At 45.8% G+C, this 23,225-nt stretch overlaps 9 protein-coding genes across 9 annotated transcripts; 7 read left to right on the plus strand and 2 right to left on the minus strand.

Annotated features, from left to right (window-relative positions):
- Positions 1-362: 362 nt before the first annotated feature.
- PHALS_04622 (uncharacterized protein) lies at positions 363-728 on the minus strand (the record flags this gene model as incomplete). The annotated part of the gene is made up of 1 exon (XM_024722469.1): positions 363-728. The coding sequence occupies one exon, from the start codon at positions 726-728 to the stop codon at positions 363-365; it is 366 nt and encodes a 121-aa protein (XP_024573543.1).
- Positions 729-765: 37 nt separating this feature from the next.
- Positions 766-1,525, plus strand: PHALS_15033 (uncharacterized protein). Its single transcript, XM_036407325.1, has one exon. The coding sequence runs from the start codon at positions 919-921 to the stop codon at positions 1,174-1,176; it is 258 nt and encodes an 85-aa protein (XP_036263036.1). The 5' UTR covers positions 766-918; the 3' UTR covers positions 1,177-1,525.
- A 2-nt stretch (positions 1,526-1,527) lies between these two features.
- Positions 1,528-1,990, minus strand: PHALS_04623 (uncharacterized protein; the record flags this gene model as incomplete). Its single annotated transcript, XM_024722473.1, has 4 exons — positions 1,528-1,536; positions 1,619-1,678; positions 1,775-1,872; positions 1,930-1,990. 4 exons carry the CDS (start codon positions 1,988-1,990, stop codon positions 1,528-1,530), a joined length of 228 nt encoding a protein of 75 aa, XP_024573545.1.
- A 1,675-nt stretch (positions 1,991-3,665) lies between these two features.
- Positions 3,666-6,041, plus strand: PHALS_04624 (Phosphatidylinositol 4-phosphate 5-kinase (PIPK-D11/GPCR-PIPK/PiGK11); the record flags this gene model as incomplete). Its single annotated transcript, XM_024722474.1, has 3 exons — positions 3,666-4,875; positions 4,933-4,996; positions 5,075-6,041. 3 exons carry the CDS (start codon positions 3,666-3,668, stop codon positions 6,039-6,041), a joined length of 2,241 nt encoding a protein of 746 aa, XP_024573546.1.
- A 633-nt stretch (positions 6,042-6,674) lies between these two features.
- Positions 6,675-7,112, plus strand: PHALS_04625 (uncharacterized protein; the record flags this gene model as incomplete). The annotated part of the gene is made up of 3 exons (XM_024722475.1): positions 6,675-6,819; positions 6,885-6,988; positions 7,044-7,112. The coding sequence occupies 3 exons, from the start codon at positions 6,675-6,677 to the stop codon at positions 7,110-7,112; spliced, it is 318 nt and encodes a 105-aa protein (XP_024573547.1).
- A 2,101-nt stretch (positions 7,113-9,213) lies between these two features.
- PHALS_04626 (uncharacterized protein) lies at positions 9,214-9,434 on the plus strand (the record flags this gene model as incomplete). The annotated part of the gene is made up of 2 exons (XM_024722476.1): positions 9,214-9,285; positions 9,348-9,434. 2 exons carry the CDS (start codon positions 9,214-9,216, stop codon positions 9,432-9,434), a joined length of 159 nt encoding a protein of 52 aa, XP_024573548.1.
- Positions 9,435-17,738: 8,304 nt separating this feature from the next.
- PHALS_04627 (uncharacterized protein) lies at positions 17,739-18,011 on the plus strand (the record flags this gene model as incomplete). Its single annotated transcript, XM_024722477.1, has 2 exons — positions 17,739-17,753; positions 17,847-18,011. 2 exons carry the CDS (start codon positions 17,739-17,741, stop codon positions 18,009-18,011), a joined length of 180 nt encoding a protein of 59 aa, XP_024573549.1.
- Positions 18,012-20,778: 2,767 nt separating this feature from the next.
- Positions 20,779-21,083, plus strand: PHALS_04628 (uncharacterized protein; the record flags this gene model as incomplete). Its single annotated transcript, XM_024722478.1, has 2 exons — positions 20,779-20,933; positions 21,017-21,083. The coding sequence occupies 2 exons, from the start codon at positions 20,779-20,781 to the stop codon at positions 21,081-21,083; spliced, it is 222 nt and encodes a 73-aa protein (XP_024573550.1).
- A 695-nt stretch (positions 21,084-21,778) lies between these two features.
- PHALS_04629 (uncharacterized protein) lies at positions 21,779-22,009 on the plus strand (the record flags this gene model as incomplete). The annotated part of the gene is made up of 2 exons (XM_024722479.1): positions 21,779-21,889; positions 21,953-22,009. 2 exons carry the CDS (start codon positions 21,779-21,781, stop codon positions 22,007-22,009), a joined length of 168 nt encoding a protein of 55 aa, XP_024573551.1.
- Between the last annotated feature and the right edge of the window lie 1,216 nt (positions 22,010-23,225).

Genomic DNA, 23,225 nt, shown 5'->3' on the forward strand with positions numbered 1-23,225 from the left:
ATTTTGTGGTTATTGGCGCAAACACATCGAGATAAAGCTTCATCTCCATTGCGGATATATTCTAGGGCAATTAGTTCAAACCTAGAGAAAGTTTTTTTTAACTCAATGTGTACAAACGCGGGAGGACAACTAGCCTCTTATTTCGGTGAATGGATGACTCTGCAATAACAGAATAGAATTACACAACAGTAGTTACCAATCCAGCTCCTCCAAAGCAAAGTGACTGTCACGTAGATCAACACTATATTCGGCGACTCGGCTACTTTTGGTTTCCAAGTTGCTTTCAATTTGTTCTTGACTCCGCGCGTTTTGAGTCATTGCGTTTTGTATATCATAAAGTCATTTATTATGTAGCTGTGCGTCTATTTCGAGCTGATATGGAACATGGACAGAAACAGCTGTAGCTCCTTTGTGTCCATTGTATTAGCTTTTCGCGCCTTTCTTCTACTTTCGCTCTTCTTGTCGTTCTTAACTGGTTTATCGTAGGGTTCGTGCTGCCTGCTTTTTCTCATATGCTTCACTTGTTGACCGTGACGGTGTTTGCTGGTGTAACCGGATTTATATGCATCATCGCAACCGTCGTCGTCGTCACTGTCGGCCATGAATGTCGCAACGGCCGCAAGCTGCGCGCTTTGTTGAAAGTTGGATGGCAAGTCATCCATAAACAAGAGAGGCATATCCTCTTCGTCTATGGTTACGTCCGTAGTGGAGGCATGTGTTGTTGACATTAATGCGGCACTAATTCAAGAAATTTCTATCTTTGGAGTACTGGTGTTCCAATATATTAAATCTATGAAGAACCTTTCAAAACAAAATTATGAGGGTATCAATATCGTTGTCACCATCTGTCCAAGGTTTTCTTTTAAGTAACGTCACCATAGCCAAGCCACAGCATTCTGCACTTCTTCAAGCTGGATAATGCATCATCGATTCAGTCCATCTGCTGTCGTTGTTCCTAAGTTTTTCTTTCTAAACATTGGACTTTCGGTACAGACGAATGTATTTGAAACCACGTTGCAGATTGAGTCACAAGAAATACTGGACACAGGAATTTGCGACGTTGTACAGCTCAAGTCGGGCTATCCCGTCGAGAATCAATTTTCAATTCCATCTCACTCGATCTTTTCACGCTTTTCTATATCGCTAGACCGCCACTATCATATATCGAGATGCTGATTAATGCTCCGCTTTTTCCATCTATACCAGACGAGCCAATGGTGTTAGCTGCAATCTTACTTACGGGTGGTGATCAAGCCATCATCGACTTTGGTGATGACAAGAGAGCCACGTAAAATACAACACATGACCGCCTGTACGATAGCATATGTCCATTTTCGCCTTGCTGAGCGACAACATGCCCTGGGGCCCGATGCAGGATTGAGAACGTGACTTGGTCGACATTTTCACAAACGAAGGTCACTTGCTTGTCTAAAAATCCGAACATCGACCACATACCATCATTTGACGCGTCATTGCCGAAGGCTTACGTATGTACGTACTTTCAAGCGTACACCGAGATCGCGGCAATCAAGATCTCTAAATTCACGGCAAATTCCAATTTTTGTCATTTATTTGAGGGAGATGAGAATCAAATGTACTAAATTGCCAGCTGAATCACCTCTTCCGAGCGTTTCAATTTGCAAGAGTAAATCTCGTTCGTGTCTGCGACTTGCCACGGCTGGGGAAGGTTTGTATAAAAAATTAATATCATAGAACACGGTGATTACGAGACAATATCGAGTGGCAAATGCGTGCAGGTGAACAATATACGAACGCTCTTTGAAGCCGTGTCAAACGAAAATTTAAGTCGCAGAGGCTTAGCGCACTGCCACTCCGTCTGATTAGTATGTCGGCGTAGCACTTGTTGTGCCTCTTTTCATCGCGCAAAAGAGAATTTAAAACTTGAACAATGTCAACAGCTCCCGGAACCTGCATCACGAGATCCATCAAGCCAGTTCTGCTTGATTACCTTGCCAAGTTCGCCCATCATCTCTGTTCAAGTGTGGCCGTTGCTGCCGATGCTACCGCAGAAATCACGCGTGCTCAACAGCAGTAAGCTGGATGTTGTGCAAAGTTGTGATACTGATTTAAGACGTCAAGAGACGTCGTCTCTTGAGACGAGCTCCCCACTATCGCTCACAACTAATTAGCCAGAAAATCAATGGCCACAATAGAGCAGTTGGATAATGCTATGACAGCATAACTTCTAGCAAAACACACTGCTTCCTCTGTAGCTTTGAAGCGACAATAATTCCAAACGAATGATTGACTGGTTTTATTCACCAGCTGGACTCGTAAATATGTACACGGTGGCATGCCAGTCGTCTCAAGTAAAGAAGCACTTTGAATCCTCAAAAATTGCGGGAGGATCTTTCATCCTTCTGCCTCTTCTGACTCAATAGCATCTTTGACGTTAACAGGACCCCTGGAACTCTTCCAATTCATATCAAATTCGTCCATCACGAAAGCGTGTCGTCAAAGCCCACGGCGTTGGTAGCAATAAACGACGTCGTGCTACTTGAATCATGAGCTTCAAAATTCGCCGAGCTCAAGTGAATATGTAAGTATAAATTGGCATACAGTGGAGTAAAACAATAAACATCATGTCATTCGAAACAGAATGAATGGATAAGCCCAGGAATAATTAAAACGGAGATGTTGCAAATCTACGAGCTAATTCCTCCAACTATAATCACCAATTGAGGTAAATCTTGAAGAACTCAAAGGTGACTTTAACGAAAATATTACTTCGTCACAACGACCAATAAAACCGTATCGTTGAACTCTGCTTCGCAAACACATACTAACTCTATCATCCCTAAGAATTCCGACAGTCTTGGTCGCTGGATCTTGCAAAACTTACTTTATACGATCGCAAAGCCAACTCTTTTCAGAAAGCGGCGATGGAGCTGCTCCACAGCCGGTGACGTGTGTTGCACAAAGCTAAAGTTGAAAAGCATATCGTTCGTCTCACATCGTGCAAAAATATTCGTTTTGAACTGAACCTCCACCTCGATATCTAAGCCCCAGACCATAATATCTCATAATATCTAGTTTATACGCGTAGTGAACGTAATGCCTCTGCTCATATGATATATGTATTGTGAGAAAGTTACGACATCTATTGATATTTCTTAAGTTCAGCGTTCCACTACGTTGCACCTTGCTGCCGATATTTGACGGACATAAATGAACAGATTGACTGTTGAGTAATAGCTCACATGTACCCGTCAAACTCGACCGAAGTATATAAATAAAAGTAAAAAAGCGAACGTCGGGTGTTGGACGAAACAGTCCCATCTGTGCCACAGCAACGTTTGCCAGCTACGCTGACACTTATCACTTACCGTTTTACTTGGTTTTGAAGCCCCTATCGCCTTCGTTGGGAAGGCGAGAAGAAACTAAACGGTACCTTCTTGAAACCTTTGCAGGTCGTGTGTGGTATCCCTATCAAGCACGAATCCACTTGAGCCACGATTGTTGGAAGCTAAAGAACGAACTTCACGATGGACCACCTCTTCATAGCTTGGCAGCTCACGGCGTTAATCTCGAGCTTGCTGTCCAGTGGATGTATGATCTTTCTCTTTGTCAGATATCCAAGCTCGAGAGTCCATCCAGGTACAGTGCTCATGTGTATCTTCGTAAGTGTGAGCATCGCAAGCATCATGCGAGTTGGTCTACACGCATGGCATATCCTGCTAGATCCAGACGATAACAAAGGACTCGTTCCAGCGACTTTAAGTAGGATAGCTAACAAAGAGTTGGGAAACGACGCAGGTGCTTTGGAGGACTATGCACCATTTTTCTTTTGGTGTTACTTTTTCTTCAATACGTCGTCGACGCTTTGGTTCCTTATGCTAGCACTAGATCTCATATTCTCGCTGTCTAATCCGTTTTTGCCGTTTAATGCTGATTATGCGAAGCATCATTTCGTCGCGTGGCCTGTTGCGTTACTGTACTGCTTGATATTCCGATTTCTCTTGGGAGAAATCCAGTCGGGTTTAACGCCAAACGTGGTGCTATATTTTGATCTACCCGCGTATATGGTGCTGCTTTATATTGGAATTGCATTGGTTCAGTCCCGCCGTCGTATTCGCATACTCGAGAGCCACGCACATGCAACGACGGAACGCATGGCGAAGCGTATTTTACCATACCTTGGGGTCTTTACCGTCCACACTTTAGTGGCTTTAGTGATATACCTTGCACAACTAGGAACCGGGTTTGGTCGGATAACACCCAACGCATTGGATCAACTATCCCTCGTGCTCGAGACATTGACACTCTTTGCTCTATTCTTTCGTGATGCTGGCGTCTTTAAAGTGTCAGTCCAACCGCGTACAAATGGCTGCAGTCGAGGAGGAATTAACTCATCAAGAACTACGATAGCGCACTTTGAAGCAGCAGGAGGTGGAACTTTCACGTCAATATCTGGGGTACCCGTTCCATCTTTGGACAGTCGCAACGCAGACAAGATTGACGTATCGAACAAGCTTCGTATGGATGTGATGCGGTACATGTCGAAAGGTATTATGAGGTCTATTGAGATGGCCCAAGCTGTAGAACGAAAAGCTTTACGGAGCGATGTTAGTATCGAGTTTACTGGCTCTGACACGGATGCTAACTTAGATGATGATGGCTACTCGAGTGTGAATTTTCATGACTACACTCACGTGGAAAGTATGGGTGTTGTTGTGGTCGGAGAGAAGGGTGGAACGATGCTAAATTTTCGTGATTTTGCTCCCAAGATTTTCCATCGAATTCGCGCACAGTTCAATATCGACCAAAACTTTTATCGGGAGTCCTTCGATCCGTCTCGAATATTAAGTGAACACGGCTCGGAGGGAAAGAGTGGAAACATCTTTTACTTTACAGGTACAGCTTTTCTTCCTGACGTTGTTTTGACATTTTACTAACTCACTCAAAAATTAGCTAACAAACAGTTTATGGTAAAAAGTGTTCCCAAGGAAGAGTTCGATACACTACGAGCCATCTTGTACGCATTTCTTGCCTTGTGATTGCTCTCTTGTCTTTTGTGTCTGATGATATGGCTTTTTCTCATCATTTATTACAGGCCACACTATCATGAATATCTTCAGTCAAATCCGAATACCTTATTGTGTCGATATTTTGGCTGCCATTCAATCTCCCTTCCAATCGGCAAGCGACGTATGTACTTTGTTGTGATGCAAAACTTGTTTAACGAAGGACCGGTCCATCAGCGTTTTGATCTTAAGGGAAATCGGGATCGACGACAGGCAGTAAGCGCGACGACAATGGAGGGACTCATTGAGGTTGCCAAAGACAGAAAAGCTATTGATCAACTCATGATGGACATTGATTTCTTGAAAATTAGTACTGGAATGTCATTGTCGTATGCAAACACTGCTTTGCAACAAGATCAGCTCTGTAGCGACTTTGTCTTCCTTGCAAGTCGCGGTATTATCGACTACAGCATTCTTCTTGGCGTTCGTTATGACGATGTTGAGCAGCATCGATCTCATCACAACGCACTAACATCTCACGATCAGAAAGAATTCTACTACATTGGAATAGTAGATATGCTTCAGCGATACAATTGGCGCTGGACCTTACAACGTTGGTTATTAGGCTGTTTACTCTGTAAAGATACGCATGACGTCAGTGCTGTCCCTGCGAACGAATACGCATCTCGGTTAGCAGATTTCGTGCGGGACAAATTATTTAATATTCAACATGCTGATTCGCTAGATTTTCATCATGTCTATAGTGCAGAAGGTGACTATGATTGTGAGTCTCGGGAACCCAGTTTCGTGTCGTCGCCGCACACTTCGCTCAGTGTATCTATTATGGAATATAAAAATGATACGTCCATGGAAATGCAAGATTTGCCAGTTTTTTCAGCAACAAGTGCCTCAAATCTTGAGCTGTCTTCTTCGTCGTCTTCTCCCTCGGTTGCGTACAGATCGGTGCGTGATTTTCCCGTTGATCTGGTTCCAGAGACGCTAAAGTTTATCGAAGATCTTACTCTAGGTCTGATTTCGTATATTAGAAATAATTAAGTAATGCAACGCTGTTGTGATTGAGTGTTGCTGGCTTTGTCACTTAACTAAAGCAAAGGCTACATGTACCCATCTCGCCAGGCAAAGGAGGGTCAACCTGTGTCATGATCTACATGATACAAAGTCGATATTTAGACTGTGTTTTAATGGACCTACTAGATAATTTGTAGACTGAAGTTTAAGGAAGAAAAGCAGTTAATCATTCCATAGTCTAATCATAAAACATTGAACCTCCCTAAGCCGATCAGTAAGCGAAAACTGTGGACAGCGTCCAAAAACACAACTTTCTGAGGCTAAATATGCACGATATTTGTCGACTTCGTAAAGCAGACGTCCGTGGAACAGGCGAGCTGCTTACCTCATGCATATAGTTTCATGTTGAGCACAGATAATACATATAATATGCTTTCGATTTTTGCCTGAATACACATCACTTTTTAGCAGAGGTTTGCATACATCAGGATAAAGCGAACGGACCCATCCTATATGCCTCTCATTAACTTGGACTCGTTGAGTGGGATCCTTTTTCGGGCAAGGTGCACCGCGCCCATTGCAATTTCAGTCCGACGACCGAGTCTGTATCGTGGAAAACCAGTCGTTCGACAATCTATCCTTGGGAATAAGTCACGCTGAATGAACCATGTCTGCAATTTGTCCGGAGAGAATAAAGCAATTGGCGGTCCAAGGGACGAAAGCAGGTATCGATCGCCAGAAGGCGTTCACCAGTCTTTAAAATACGTTGGTGATAGGGTTTCATGGACGCCCCAACCAGGCGAAGGTGGAGAGCACAACGGGTACTCACCAAAAGCCGCTAATATTAAGTGTCCAGTCCTTCAAGGGCAGGGACGGGAAATCAGATTGAGGCAGCCGTGAAATCGGTCATGCTCTCGGGGAAAGTATCAGTGTGTCGCTGTAGCGATATCCTAAATAGAAGGTCCCAAGCCAATGTTAGAGTACATCCATGAAAAGAAAATACTGACATGTCATTTGTTTCTGCGACAGATCATTCGGGTGCAGGCGTATTTTGTGCATCAGATATTTTATCCACCTCTTATGAGTAGTGAGAATTAGCGGGCAATGTTTAAGCCTCGCTATATCCCTTTGCTGAAATGATGGCGGCCCTCTGCTGGAGGCTGAAAGATGTCAGCTCTATGTAGGTCTCCAAACAGATGCAGCACGCTCCGAGGCCTTTTGCGTTCGTCCATGATTTTCTTGCGAAAATGGATGGCGTAGATTTGTACTCTACGCTTTAGTGACGTACAAATTTCGTGCCGCTAGACTTGGTTGAAGTACGTTGGTGGGTGATCTATAAGCGCACCAGAAGCGCTGAGCATTTGTCACGCTACAGAAAAAGGATTCGATTAGCGCCGTAGAGCACGCTGACAGCAGCGAGATCGATATCTCGCTGCTATCAATGACATGATTATTGTGAGGGTATAGCCAAGCTGTTTCTCAGCGAAAAAGTGCAAACATGTCTGCCCGTTGGTTTTGCATCAATTCGAGATTTGCACCTTACATCGATATTTGTGACGATTAATATCCGCGCTTTACAGTAACTTTTTTGTGACTGGTGCTTGGCACTGCATTGGACACATTTTTCGCTGAACATTCAAATGCAGGTGGTCAGATGAAAAGCGTAAGTCGCGCGGCGAATGACATCCCTTCATGTACTTGCGCGGAGCGGCCGCGTCTAGAACGACACATTCAGACTGATTGCATTTGCGTCAAGTAATGTAGTCCATACCTCTACAAGCCTTGTTCCATTTTTATGCGTAGTCTGGCTTAGCCCCGTGTCCATTTGGCATATCCACGAAGTGATTCCGGTCTTGTGAGGTAGGGGCTATCTGTGCGTCTTGACTCACTGATACCAGCCTAGCTACGCTTTGCAGCAAAAACACGGCCTCTTTTTGCTCAGAGAAGTATCATGCAACGAGTGCAAAAATTCATGGCTAAGGACCAGAATGTGCAAAAGCACCTTGCGGATGGTTGATGCCGACACACAACACATGAATATGTAGTGGGTGGGAAAAGAATCTGGCCGCTGCTAATTCATCTACAAATTTTTCAGTGTCTGTAGTCCATCATACTAAGTGGTGGTTCATAGGTTAGCTTTCAGGCTTAGTTCATTTAGAATCAAAATATAAATTTGCGGGAAATACCAGGATCATGTGATCTACGTCGGCTGGATGAATAAATAACACAATATCACTCCGGTAGTAAATTTGATTGAAAAGCGATCTGTCAAAAGTGAGGCAATTCGTCAGTCAACCCTTGAGTGAGAGCTTCACACGGTTGAGTAGATCAAAGAGCACATCCAGAAATCGATCGTCTCAGTAACGGTCGCACCCAAGACTCTAGCATACAGTCGACGTGCGGTTGATTGCGTAGTGCTTGCGAGAGCCGACCACGGGACTGTCGTCCTCCGTCGATACTACTTGATGAGCAAGGGATGGCATACTTTCCCGGGGCTTGGATGATGAGCCGGCGGGTAAATAAGACTAGAACAAGCATGTAGTAAAGTGGAAGGAATCCCATCGCTGCGAGAGAGGTCCCACTTCTACAACATTTCGTTGGTGTTGTTGCCGCTTATGCCTTAATTATTCGCTACATTCGATAGTAAATGGCGCCCCGCAACAGAACGCGCTTCCAATGAGTCGGTCTCGTTGCAAGCTCAAACTTTGATCGGTAGCTCTTCCAGTCGGTATATCAGAATGAGCTGGGCAATCTACAAATTGATTTAAGGTGGTGAACACCGACCTCGTCGTCCTCAAGCCGTGTACTCTTTGATTTAAGGCATAAGAAGTCGTTCTAGTCAGATGCAAAGCCATAATCTGGGTGATGTGGCTTGTCTTTTTTCCTGAGTGTAAATTAATCGCCTGGTCATTGGCGCTTTTGTCAGAGCATAGTCTCCTGGGGTGACATTGTGCGCACATTTCGCTCCGAATTTGGGTAGAAGGCCGACGCAGTGTGGCGGGCGACTTACAACGTAAATAATCTATGATCACGACGTAACTTCATTTTGAACGATTTTGTAATACGTTGATGTGACGCTGCGACGCTGTTGTGCTTGACTTGTGGCCGGAACGGCTCCGTATGATGAATCAGGTCAATCTTATAGGTTACCATTGGATCCCGTCGTGAAGTACGCGACGGGTCGTTATATCGACCCACGATGGGGCTGTCCATGATGCTTAAAATGCGCGTAAATGTGAGGCGTAACGTAGAGGAGGTCTCGAAAGATCTTGTGGAAAAAAAGCCTTGTCTATAAGTCTTCGTTAAGAAAACGGATACTGGATCGGGGCTCAGGAAGTCACTATGACCGTTTTATCGGAGAATACATCTTCTGTTTCGAGTTGTCAGCCGCAGAAGCTACGCCTTTTTCACGGCATCTAAATCTGTACGTTTCAAGAACAGGTTGAAAACGTGCTGGATGTGACTAATGCTCTAAACAGCTAGCATAAGTATGTGCAATGGAGGGAGGCAAACTTCCGGTGCTGTAGTTGAATTAATATGTGCGCGGTCTTGTGATAAGACAAAATGATTGTGACCCAGTAAGTGCATTTTCTAGATGTGGATGGCGTCGTGGAGTGCGCGCCCTATATGGTCTACACACACATTTCACTTTTGTTTCTCGGGTTGATGCAAGTAAACAGGAAGATTGCAGTGGGGCAGCCGTGGTACTTTGCTTGAATGAAGCTAAGCTATGGTCACCGACCTTGTATTCTTTCCAAGAACCAGAACGAGTGCCTTCAAGAGTACTGAATAACTAAATCAAGGCAAAGGGGCTCTTTCGGTCAAAATTGAAACTGTATTTAATGGTTTTAGCTGCGATAGAGCCGCCAATACCTAAAAAACTAGATTATCCCAATTAGTATGGTAATACCTCATTAATATAGTAATATCTAATTAGTATAGTAAAAGCCAATTAATATAGTAATGCGCATTACGCTGGCAATCCTGACGTGGTGGTTTCTTGTTACGATATAGCCGCACCACGGTATAATTACACCAAATTATAATCCATATATAATCCACACCTATGTACAACCACACCATCCTGTACGACCCGCCCATTCATACAAGGGTACATTTAACCCCGTTACACTCTCTTCCATTACAATGGTGAATATCCTCAATTCAAATAAAACGGTCGCCTCATACGAGACTCGCGTGTCTGAGATACCTTCGCGCTCTAAAGAACAACTTTAAACATTCTCAGCTCTACGAGCCCTGTATCATCGACCCGCAAAATACTCAGCCTAGCTGGTAGCGAGGGCGCCCGCGGGCTAAGTCCTTCTTCTTCTTCTGCACGGGGTGCATCTCCGGATAGTACGTCCGCGGCTTCACGGGAAGCACACCCCAAGCCCTTGGCGACCGGGCGCAACACACGCCCCACGCGACTGATCTCCTCGTCGAGGAGCTGGAGGAGGTCGAGTCGGATACTTCTTTTCCAGCATGGGAAGACGAGGATGATGAAGTGCGCCAACGGCGTGATGTGAGCCCAGCTTAAACCTTACAGACACCACGTCCGTTCCCCAACCTCTCCGCCTCCGGAAGATGTAGAATTATTACTAATCGCCTCGATGAGTCACAGGAAAAGCAACTGGAGACTGCTCACAGGGCGGCTCTCCTGCGCTCAGATCCACGTTCGGTCTTAGATCCTTGTGTGAAATACGGCTTCCGCTCGGCGGATCCAGCTACTGAATCGAAAGACGCGATCACTCTATCGTTAGGCGTCTACGTAGTCGGGTCCCTGGCTACTAAACAAGCTGAGCTTGATCAGCGGAAAGCTCTGCGAGCTCGCTTTTTGGTCCCCAAGAGATTTCAAAGGATCGGTATCGCGCTAAACTTCGAGCTCATAGCAATAACGCACTCATGTACCCGCAATGCGGACAATTCCTGTGGTGCTTGCTCTGGCGGAATCACTGCAGATGATGATGAGGTCTTTAAGCGATGGGTGCAACGGCACCGGAATTCTTCTCGCTGTCCACCTTACAGCGAAGCCACAATGAAGTGGATGTGCGCATTGAGCGCCATCTTAGATTTGATTTTGCCAAACACATAGCGCAAACCCGACTTTCTTTTGTATTGTCGCCCTGCGACATATGGAACAACTTATAACGCTCCCGCGAGCTCGGTAGGCTCTCACACGGGTGAGTTTACGACCACAGCAGCTCAAAGCCATAACTTGATCTCAGCTCATGGCCCACCGGCTTCCCGGAATACTGCCGAGAAGCGCGGGGCGGCTCACCGTCAAGAAGAACTTGTGTATATCCAAGCATCTTGATCTTTCTGATCATAAGCGTCCACGACGTCTAGTTAGTCATGCCAAAGTGGAACCTCAAGCTCCCGCGAGCTCTCAAACTTTGGGGATCCTCGCCACTTCACAAGATATTAGGATAAAAACTGTCCACAACGTCGACTCACACGGAGTTCCACGCTTAGCTGTTTTCATCGAGAAGAGTCGATCGCCGTCCGATGACTCGCGATGCTCTTCGAGCGTCAAAGGTCAAAGTCCGTCGTCATCAGCACTCTTCCGAGCATCTCTCCGAGGTCGCTTACCGTTGTGCGGAAGATCTCAAAAACCTGGAGCGCTTTGTACACCGACGGCTTCGCGTTGATGATAAGCGTGCTCTGTCGGATCGGCTCCTAGCCGTCGAGCTGGCGAATACGTCAATTGGTTCGACTGTAGCGCCTTGTGCCGTCGGACACGGAAGTGCTGGTTTAACTTCTGAGTGGTCAAGCGCCTCCGGCGCCTACGCTTCCGCCTTCACTTGCGCCGCATCCCGGTACGGCTTAATCAAGCCCGCTTAAAGCATCGGGTGGGTGTGCATCCTTTTCGAAAGATTCAGTGTATACGCTGAGCCTCGCTTGACCACAACCTGAAAGGGTCCAATAAACCGTGGACGATGCTTTGTCTTGCAGACAGTAGAAACTGCATGTCTAGGAAGGTTTTGAGCATTAAATAAAACCAGGTCTACGATCTAAATGTATCCAACATTTCTTTTCTATTCCGTTCGGGTAATTCTCTGCACGTATTGGTTTTCAGCCATCGCTTCGCGAACGTGTCGTAACACACTCAGTCAAGTAGACAGGAAGTCTCCAACTTCTTTACGCACAGTTAGGGGCTGACATCAGCTAGCCACTCGGCTATTCCTCCCCCACCAAGTTCTGAGCCATGGGATGGTGGCGTCAGCGGGATGTGAGGATTAACAAGCCCGTTTACATAAAACAGCGTGTAGCCGGTAAATGAATACACTGCATTGTTTATCACAAGCTCTACGAGTGGCAACATATCGCTCCAGCCCTTTGGCTTCTCAGTACGGACGCTGCGAAGAACGTCTTCAACGACGCGATTCACGCGCTCAGTCTTACCATCAATCTGCGGATAATCTGCTGTTGACATGGTCAACTTGGTGCCCAGCACCTTGAAGATTGTAGACCAAAATTTCCAAGTGAAGCGCGAGTCTCTATTACAGGTGACTCCGGAAGTTCATGTTGTCGAGAGACATATTGACAAACAGCGTCGCTGTACCCATACCATCGATAATGTCCGGCACTGCCGCAAGATGAGCCATTTAAATCAAACGGTCTACGAAGGCCACCACAAGCGTGTTGCCCGCCGAGTTCTTCGGCGGGCCAAACACAATGTCCATACTCATGGACTGCCAACACCCGGAGGGTACCGGTAAACTAGCTGGAGGCGCCGCCGCATTCGAAGATGGTTTCACCCTCTGAGACGTCTCACACGCGCGCACAATTGTGCTCGTCCATTTGTACAGGCTGGGCCATCAAATATGACAACTCCTCGATCTGTACGTATTCTTACGACCGAGATGACCAGGGGTGTCGTGGACCTCATAGAGGATACAGTATTCTAAAATCTGATCGTGATAAACCACAATCCGTGGCGTATGGGTTGAATTTGCGCTATAATACATCAACCCAATATTCAACAAATATCTGCGCAACCGAGCGCGCAATCGCGACGACAATTTGTCGTCCGAGTTCTGAAACTCCTTGCTCCCGAGAGCCTGTAGTAGAACTACACACATACCATCACCCGCGAATTCGGCGCGGATCAAATCCATCACTAACGACGTCACCGTCGTGACACGAGCAAGCTCATAGTCCGGTCTGCAAGATACGCATCTGCAAAAAGCATTCTGCTTTTCTGGCTTATACTTCACCTCAAAGTTATATTCTGCAACGAATGAGAGCCACCTGGCCCTCCTCTGCGAGATGTGAGACGACTGAGTCGCAGTGCGTATGGACGCATGATCTGTTTAGATCACAAACGGCTGCGAGCCAAGCACCTGTACCCAAAAATTGACATACTCCATCGCAAGATGTTCCTTGTCGTGGTCTTCTCCGCAGCTTTGAGCTGGCGATATTCGAATACAATCATCCTATCTCGCCCCTCGGCGTCTGCTTGCAGCGACGCGCAGCCGATGGAAAAGTCCGCCACAGACTGCACTAAAAAAACGATCGGGGTCTGATAACGCCACTATTGGTGCATGAAAAGGCTGTCGTTGACCATGTCAAAACCCACCCAATCTCGGTGTCCCAACACCATTCTGTATCCTTTGACAATGGCCGTGCCGTTTCCGCATCATTTGCGCTATACTTGTGCAAGTAGTTGGCGAGGTCAAACCACTTGCGCAAGTCCTTTTGATTCTTTGGAATCGGCCAGTTCACAATAGCCTTGACCTCAGCGGGATTCGCTCGAAGGCACGCTTCCCCATAAAGCACCCTGAAAAGGTAATTTTCTCCGCGCCGAAGATGCACTTATCGACATTAGCATACAGCTTATTCGTGCGCATGCAGTCGAGTACCGCTCTCAAATGGACGATGTGGCTATCCTCGTCTGTCCTCCCGTGCCCCGCACGACTGTGGGGGAAGATATCGTCGAAGCATATCTGTGCAAACGTCTCATGGGCCTGAACAATTACGTCACAAGACAGTTAATTGTTGCTGGTGCGTTTGACAGCCCTTGGGGCATCACCAGCCACTCCCAGAGCATCCCGCTCGGACGCCGTCTCCGGAATATCGCTCGCTTTCATGAGCTATTGGTAAAAAACATCGAGTCGAGTGCGCTGTACTTTGTACAGCCAACCACATTGTTCTGGAGAACACCTTTTCTAGGAATCGGCGTCTGGGTTGGAATGGTGGCAGCGTTCAGCTTATTATAAGTGTGGACGACACGCCACTTGCCGTTCGGCTTCCGGTCACAAAACGTGGGTGTCGAATGGGGAGACTTTCTCTCACGCACCATTCCTGCGTTGTGCTTTGCACAGAAAAAAAGCGACAATGACGTATCCTGTTCCTTGGCAGGGGCCATCGGCGTGTTGCACAGTGTTTGGTTCCCGGGACCAGGTCAATCTCATGGCGCACACCCCGGTTCGGCGGTAGGACCAACGGCGGGTCTTTGTAGACGACGTCGTGGAATTTTTTTTACCAAAGGATAATACGAACCCGAGCGAACCTTCAAGATAGATGATTCATTTCGTGTGCCCGGCGCCCTCTCGGTGTCATCAGGACAGCTTCGTCCAGAAGCGACGACGAGATAATCTCCTCGATCGGTCTGACAATGACCACCTCGGCTAAATAGCCTGCCGTCAAGGCACCGCCAACGCTTCGAAGTACATCTCGTCTAGCTCTCGAATAGCATCCACCGCGGGAATAGCCTTGAGGGTGACGTCGCCGTCTTCCTCTCCCATCATACCGTTGACTAGGGTATATAGTTGTGCGCTATCGTCTACGGTAGAAACACCCTGTAGACAAACCCTGGGTCAGGGTCGACGTAATTCGTCTTGCAGATAATGTACGGCTTTGCCGTCTCTTCTCTATAGAAGTTTTACGGCTCATCAAAAGCTGTTGGAGCACGCACTCAGCGTCGCCCAGTGTCCCCACTCCCTATTCCATCGGAGTCTTGATATTTTTAGCAGCATCCGACGAAGAGCAACTATTTCCGCAGTCTTCGTCCAGTGGATCACGTGCTACTCCACGCAAAGTAGAAGATTCTTGTCCAGAATGCCTCGACCTCGTTCAACCGTGCCACTCTGGCATGAAGCAACTGCTTCGTAACGTGAGCAGTGCTTAGTGGGTTACGTGCCGCTCCACGTTCAGACCTAAAGCCACGCTCGGGGCTCTTGTCCAAAACATCTTTGGAGTTTGTTTAAGTCGGATAATCCGATATCCAGCCCATTGATCGTCTGGGTCCAGTGCCCGCGCTAAAAGCGCTTCTGCTTCCTAGCAGAGGTGGGTTCATGACTCACCAAAGCTTCACCAGGAGATGTGCGCGTAGCGTCCAAGGTCTTTATTCTCCAATCAATCCATGGCTCATGGTGTTCCAATCATGCCATACCAAGGATAAGGTCATACCTGGCATCCAAGTCTAAGCCTAAGCAGCGTTCCAAAGTCAAGAAGCATGACACCGAGGTCCACAGGGGCCCTTGGCACAATGACAGAAATCACACAAGTCCTCGTCGCTACGATTACTGTGACGGGGTCACTAAATCACGGCCCAGTGCCTCAGCATACAGTTGACTTCCTTCAATCGTGGAGCGTTGAGCAGCTAGTCTCGAGAAATCAATTAGGGTTCCCCATGGATATTCAAAGCCCTTCATGGTCGCTTTTACGACCAGCAACCCCGGCTTGCATACATTTTTGTGTTTTAGTGCACAAGGCTCTTCGGAGCTGGGCCTGCTGCCCTCTACCTCTTGAGGCACAACAGAGCTCAATTCCTCCCCATTACGGCGCTTTGCATCGACTGGGTTTTCTCGATTCCCGCGACAAACCAGACTGGCTAGAAGCGGGACGTCGGTGTGACAAACCTTTTACCCGCATAGGGTAGAACCAGTCCCAAGGTGACAGGTGTCTCCACGGACAAAAACATCGTCGGATGTTTACACGCTGCTCGGCAGCTCGAAGCTCTCCCTCCTCTTTCTCAGTATAGCTGAAATTCATTGATATAGGCCCGCTCGACGAGCTCTGAGGGTATGCATTCTAACCGAGTCTAGCCGAATTATAGCTAAATTTGGCATTTAATGCCACGTTTACCGCTTCTTCGAAAGAAGACAGATGCATACGGAAGACTTCCATTCAGGCTACGCCAGTGCGGCGGCCTTCCATAAAAACGGTCCCTGCGACCGCCTCGGGGAGAGGATCTGCTGCCATCCCGGCAATGAGAATTCTCAACTCTTGGACAAAGTCCACCAATTCCATTTTGCCTTTTCGGGCAGCAAGGAAACGCGATTTCACGCGATATGCCTGATTAAGCGGCGAAATCACTCACAAAAGCTGACGCGCCAGTTTCTACCAAAAGGGGAGCGCAAGTTCAACCGAAGCACCGCACGTCAGTGCCCATTCTCCCGCTCGACCCCCGAGCTTTGAGATAGCTAGCGCCACGCGCTGTTGCTCGTTTTGGAGCATGGCGGATGCCATAGTCATCTCGGCCTCTCCTACTCAGAGCAAGAGATTCTCTTCATCCTTACCCTTCAAGTTTTAATGCTCACCATGAGCGACCTGGGTCGGGGGGAATCATCCGTCGTCGACAATGGCGTCATAGACGTAGTCGACGCTGACAGCTTCTGCTGTAAGTGCTGTAACAGAGTTTTTGAATAATTAGAAACGTTTCCAGGCATGCGCTTATGTCCTCAGGCCCTTGCGCAACAAGGTGCTCAACGCCCCCAGGGCCCAGCAGGGGTACTAGCTTATACTTGGCTTGCGCGAGGATGCAAGCAAATATTCCGATGGGTGGCTGCAACGCTTTCAAGAGAGAAACGAGCGGCGTTGCATCAGAATTCATGGTGAGAGTGGTGCAACAGATCTGACAATAATCGATGCTGCCCTTTCTGCGTGTTAAGCAGTCATTGCTCGGTATGAGCTGAAGGATGTGTTCAACATGGATGAAACAGGTATGAATGTTAGCAACGTACTTTACATGGGAGTTCTTTAATTGATGTCTTCGTAGGATTATTTCATTCCATGAATTCAGAAAAGACGAAACCAACATCTATACGATCAATCAGCTAACCGCAATGAATTGAAGCAAAGCAGCTTGGGAGGAGATATAAGTAGCTACTGTGGCCAGTTGTTATGCCACACTGGTCACTTTGCAGGGCCTTCTCAGATATCGGTGCCCAATATGGAGGGCAATTCATTGAAATTGATTTGTACGAAGCTATCCAAAGACAAATGAGCTAGATGGAACAAACTATTATTCGTTATACGAGGTAAGGAGTTACGATATGAGTTATCCGAGGGACGACTAAAATCTTGTAGAACTTAGTATTTTCAAATCAAAAGCTTTTGACTTAGAGCCCAGATGGTGGGTACATACTCATTCTAGTTGATGCGGATTCGAAGAGCTAGAGCATTCACTATCTCTGTGCGAGGTGCACAGCAATCCCATTGCCCCATTGATTTGACAAAGCGGAACGCTCGTTGGTGTTACTCCTGGATTCATGAATCTAATATACGATCTTATTCTAGGTATGGCCTGGCAAGAACGCCACGAGCCATGAATCTGCTTGAGTCGAACAGAGAAGGTACCACGCAGCTTTTTCAGTCGGTATTCGGTAAGTCGTACACCGACCTCTGCTAGCTAATAGAGGAAGGTTTGACATAGGCACGAAGCTGCAATACTTTCGTTCTAGGCATGGAGCTGGATCGCCCAAGGTATCAATGATGGTAATGTTCAGATCCTCGGTCTACTCTTGTATGCAATGTCGACTGTAAGCGGCAGTCTCGATTGATACTTTTGTGGAGAAAAGAAAATGTAAATTTGATTTGCGGTCTCAGAAGTTTACTTTTTTCTGCGACGATATTAAGCTACCATATGTCGCTGTCACCGCGGTTAAATTATGTCAGACAAAAACACGGTTTTTGGCAGGGGCTCAAAGAATACCTCCGTTGAGGTGTGAAATTGTGAAATTGTGTCGTGGTCATCCACGTTTATTTCGCTAGACGAGATAAGCAAATTGCTGGCCCTTGTGGGAAATCTCTGTTAATACAGTCACGAGTATCAGGACCAGGCCCTGCCGTTACAGAAGTTAGCATATTCTTGTCATGGTTCGTTTAAACAGCTAAGTCAGCAACACCGTGCATCGCTTAAAGTACTGAGGTTCACGAGTACGTTTCCATCAATTACATACAGTCATGAGTAGGGTAGTACAAGAAGATTTTGGTTAACTATCTCCGTATCAAACTTTTACGCAGGAAAAGAAATTATTACTGGGTTGTAATCAAAATGAATAGCAAGACCGTGAAATCACGGAACCGGTACGACAGGTACGGGAGGAAAAGCTGAGTTCATCATCATAACCGATGAGTCCGTCATAGTTAATAATGGTTATCGTAGTTGGTCAACAAGTGTATCGTCGAGGCCTGTATATCATTTTTATGCTTGGCGGAGGAATAAAACGACAGTGTCTTGATAGACTTGCCACAAGTAATATTCTCAATTTAAAAATACTACAAAACACCCCACTGTTTCCTCGCTGTAGTTAAATACTACGCAGCACGCTGTTGCTTGCTAAGGAAATGTTGCAACTTCGTAGACACGTTCTTCAATGATAACAATTGTTTAAATTTGGTTGGAGAAAGTAGAATTGCTAACTCGCGCCAAATTTATTTTCAGAAATGCTGACAGCAAGTGGTAAATTATGCTTTTCATAAAACAGAATGTTAGCGCGGTCTCTGTGAAGACGATAAAGCCGTGATGGAATGCTCTGCAGAACAGCATCGTTGGATATACCCTGTACAGCGCTGTCCGCTTGCTCAATGGGACTCATGTGAATATGTGATATGCCCTTGCAGTATAATTTGTCCCCCCCAGAGCATTTTAACACAACCTAATCTGGTATATGCATAGGCCAATTTCGTGATCATGTCTGCCAAAAGTCATGCTGAGTAAGGTTCCCCATTTATAATGAACAATGTCCATGTATCTGTGTTTTGATGAAATGTAGAATATATTTCTTGTCAAAAATTCTACTTCTGTGATGCTCAACAAGAAGCATGGTCGTTTGGCAAATCATGGAAAATCAAGGGTAAATCAGTGTGGACGTCGTCATAAATCGAGGATAATTGTAGTAGCTTGGCCTGGCCGAAGGATTGGACAAGGAGTGCAAAATGCTTGTCCCCGTGCTCATACCCTCTGTATGCCCTTAATTATTTTGAACATGCTAAACAGAAGATTGGTAGGCTGCTTAACTGCCTCGAGTGCTTCTTTCGCTGACCTTTCGGGACTCGGGGTGGCAATAGACATGTCGCCCTTAACACATTAGCCTTACATATGCGATACTTTCCATCAGGTGATACCACTAGGCATGAACGTGCTATTGTATATGTGTCTCGCCAGCTTAAAGCTACAGACAAGAGCTTTTTTGCTTTCTACATAAGCGTTACATGCCATGGGCTGTAAACCGAGCCTCATATGATGTGTCATTATGTTTTTGATGTCGCTCTACCTCCCCTTATTGAATATCACAGTGATTTTTATGCTTGGAGAGTAGAACGTAAAGGTAAAGCACAAGCTGGTCAGCTTAGCCCGCGCTTTTGTGGCATCCGAATTGAGAATTATCTCATATTACGATCGACGCTCTTATCTGTACGACGTTCAAGTCAGCCACGAAGCTTTGAAAGCATGAAGTTTTGGACTTTTGCACCTTCTTATCCAGCCTGATTTCGCATTCAGCCCGTTCTTTTTTGTCTGAGAGCTTGCTAAGTAATACCATGGTTTAGCTCGAACCATAGGTGTGTTTGAACGTCCTGAACAGGACCTCTAATGCGGAGTTGTAGTAGGGACACGAAACTGCTCACGAAATATATTTGATCAATGAAAGCCGAAAGCTTAGTGATTGATATGCACAAGTGGTGTGAGATATACAAATAGTAAGCATTCTCCTGCGCATGCGTGAATTATGTCAACGTAGACTTTCGCCGCATAACTTGACGTCTTTTGTTAGCCAAATACCACAAGCAAAGTTGTTAGCGGTCCTTCGCAATGAACACTATTTCTGGTCCCGCTGAAGTCATTTCCGATTAAACCGGCATTGTAGCATTCGACGACTGCTTAAGCAAAGTTGCTCTGTCAGTGACAAAGTCGAATGAGAAGGTAAAGTCCGGCTGTTTGTAGACAAGTGTTTTTCTTACTTATTTTACATGTGGTAACTATCTTTGATTAAGATCCACGTTTTAAGCATAATTCTGACGAGTCTGTAAGTTTTTTGGCATTAGCGAGAACACAGCAAATCTCCAGATAGTAATTTTCAAGTGGCGTGCCCCTCAAGTCTCATTAGCGGATCAACCGCTGCTTTGAAGCGACGTATTCTACTTGTTAGACTTGTGTTAAACAGCGTTATTGTTACCTTGACAAGCTTGGCGCTCAATTTTATTTTATAAATGATCTACACTCCCGCGTCTTTCTGACACATTCAATAAGATATTTTAATTTTGTTGGGGCTGGGATGCTGATATCAATCGACTCACTAATAACATGACTGCGCTTCAGGCAAAATTAATGTTTGTATTTTGCAGAGACTGACTTGCATTTCACAAATTTATGTTATAACATGCCGTCTTCACACTATACTTGAATCGAACCATATTGTGTTTGGTCCTGTCACCTTGTCACAACACTACATGTATCGCGCTTGTATATGTTACCGGCTGATATCGCTGCTGCTGATCAATCTACAAAATGTCTCTGAGAAATTGTGTTTCAATAACAATGGAGAAGCGCATAAGTAGTGACTTTTGCCTACGCTTTTTGCTCATTAGTACGCTGGACGTGGGACGTCGACATGGCGATATCCGATCTGATCGAGCAATGTCATCATCACGGCGTAATTTAGTCGTACGCTTCTTATTGCAGGTCGCTGTGAAGTATGTGCTTGTCAATAAGCGGGTTCTGGTCCATGAAATGAGACCTAATAGGTAATGACATTGATCACATCATTATCCCATAGCGGGGAAATTTACCCCTCTCTGCTCTGTGAAAAAGACATCTCCTGCGAGGGTCGGCGTGAGTGTTAAAGGCGTTTGTTGTCTATTCTTTTGAGAATAGCATGTAGCACATTTTTGCTCGACGTCAAAAATTAAACCGGCCTTCTACAATACTAATAGTAGTCCAATGCGTTAATCTCAACAGCCAACATGCTAAAAGTATAGGCCTTAATAATAGTATGTAGCGGTGCTCTATTAGGCTCGATTTCACTAATTTTGATTCTTAAAAAGGTACAAATGTACCTTTGAATAACTCACTGTGTCAGTAGAGACCTGTCTTATCCGTTCTGGAACTCGTATTGAGTAGAGAGGGTCTGTTGATTGGTTTTAAGTGCGAGTCCGACCCTTTTTACTTCTTGACCAGATAAGGTGAAGGCTTAGGGAACTAAATGTATGGGGGAATCCCGCAGATGTAAAATCTGTTATTACCACGACGCTGCTCAGCGGCGAAGAGAACACTATCGTAATAGCTTAGCTGAGGTCCATCGCTTCTGGTGTGCCAGTAGAGCTTTCACCCACATTGCCTTGTGGGTCAAAAATTATTTGATGCGCCATTCACTGCTTTCTTAAAGCAGTCAAGTAAACGCGGAGGTCTGTCATATGGTTTGACGTGGGTTTTGCGCGAGTAAAGCCTTGTCTCATCGAGTGGGCTTTACCAAAAGCCCACAGGACGGACATAATGCGCGTCTCACAAATGCTCATTACTTTTTTGCTTAAAACAAAGAATGCTATACGATGATTTTAACAAACTAAACATTTACTTAATTGTGACGGTGTATGTAGGCTTTCCACTTCTGTCCCCTGGAGTAAAAGCAAAGTTTGGAGGTGCCGAGGGGGTGACCTTGAGAACGTATCGTGTCTTGATGCGGGGATGAAACGTCGTATATTAAAGTTCGTAGAGCTTGAGATTATATGGTTACGCTGCGCATCGCATAGGGCAATGTTATTTTGAATAGAGAACAAATGTTTAGTATCACCGTGAGCTAGCTATTCTTAACATATGTCACTTCTGAAGTAAAGGGCATAAAAAGTATGCATTTACGTAAGCAGCTCTCAGTTCACCTCAAGTGAAGCGTTCGAGACAATTCTATGTGATTCAATTGTCGCAAAAGATAACTTTTACCTCGACATCAAAGACTAGTTGTAGTGTGTTCGCAAAAAGCTTATTTCAGCGTACATACTTGAGCACACCTTGCAAGTGTTGAGTTTGGAATTTTTTATCTTCTCGTCTCGACATGCCGAAATAGTCTTGTGCGTATGTGCGATGCAGCCTATGTGGATATTGCCAAACTATTGGCGTCGCAGGTGCGTCGGACAGTCGCTGATCCATAAAAGACCATCCCACTTGAAGTACTCATTGCATTGAGGGAAATGTCTCATTTATGAGCAGTATATAGTACCCATCCATCAGGTCAGATGTCTGTACAGTATTCTAGCGAATAAATTGTTTTCAAGCACAACCTTTCCAAAAATCGGCAACCCTGCCGATGTTGTGGCTGCATTTAAGTTATCATCAGCATCTTCCGTTTGTCGATAGTTGTTCTGACAGATAGTCAGCATTGCGTTGGTTTTTTTCATCCTCACCAAACTCACTTCGTAATTTGCACACGTTGTGACGTACCACTGTTGGTTTGGTAAGGGCTATTGACATGTCATATGATGTTTGCTTCCTAAACCTAGGTTTGTTTTATGACGCACTTCTCGATATGGGCGCGACACGCGTGGAGGGCCTCTCGTTATCGCGAAGTAAATCCCCCAACAAATAGTTATAGGATCGCGAGGGTCTTTGAGAATAGCTGCCTTCTTCTCGCACTTGGCGCTCTGCAAGTGTCCTCAACGACATCAGCGACCAATGACGAGCTAAAACAATACTTTAGTATTCATAGTTTCAGCTCGGCATTCAGCAATCATAACTTCCGTTTACACCCGCGGGATAACGTTTCAAGCCCAACGTACGCTTCTGTATAGAAAAGTGAGATGAGGCTAACACATTTTAGAAATATCAGGTCTATTGATTTACTAGCAAGCGGTCTTTCTTGCCACGGTCCCAATGATACTTATGGCGATTACTTTACTCGGTGTTACTATCCTGTAACAGGCCACACATAGACATTTCATGCAGGTACCTAGATGTACCTTCTGTATGCATTGTGGGAATTTACAAAAGAATAT

This window comes from Plasmopara halstedii (assembly GCF_900000015.1).
Source record: "Plasmopara halstedii genome assembly, contig: Scaffold_262, whole genome shotgun sequence".
Taxonomy (NCBI): Eukaryota; Oomycota; class Peronosporomycetes; order Peronosporales; family Peronosporaceae; genus Plasmopara; species Plasmopara halstedii.

Bases quoted from the DNA above. Each gene is read 5' to 3' on its own strand.
- PHALS_15033 (XM_036407325.1), top strand. From the start codon at position 919: ATGCATCATCGATTCAGTCCATCTGCTGTCGTTGTTCCTAAGTTTTTC.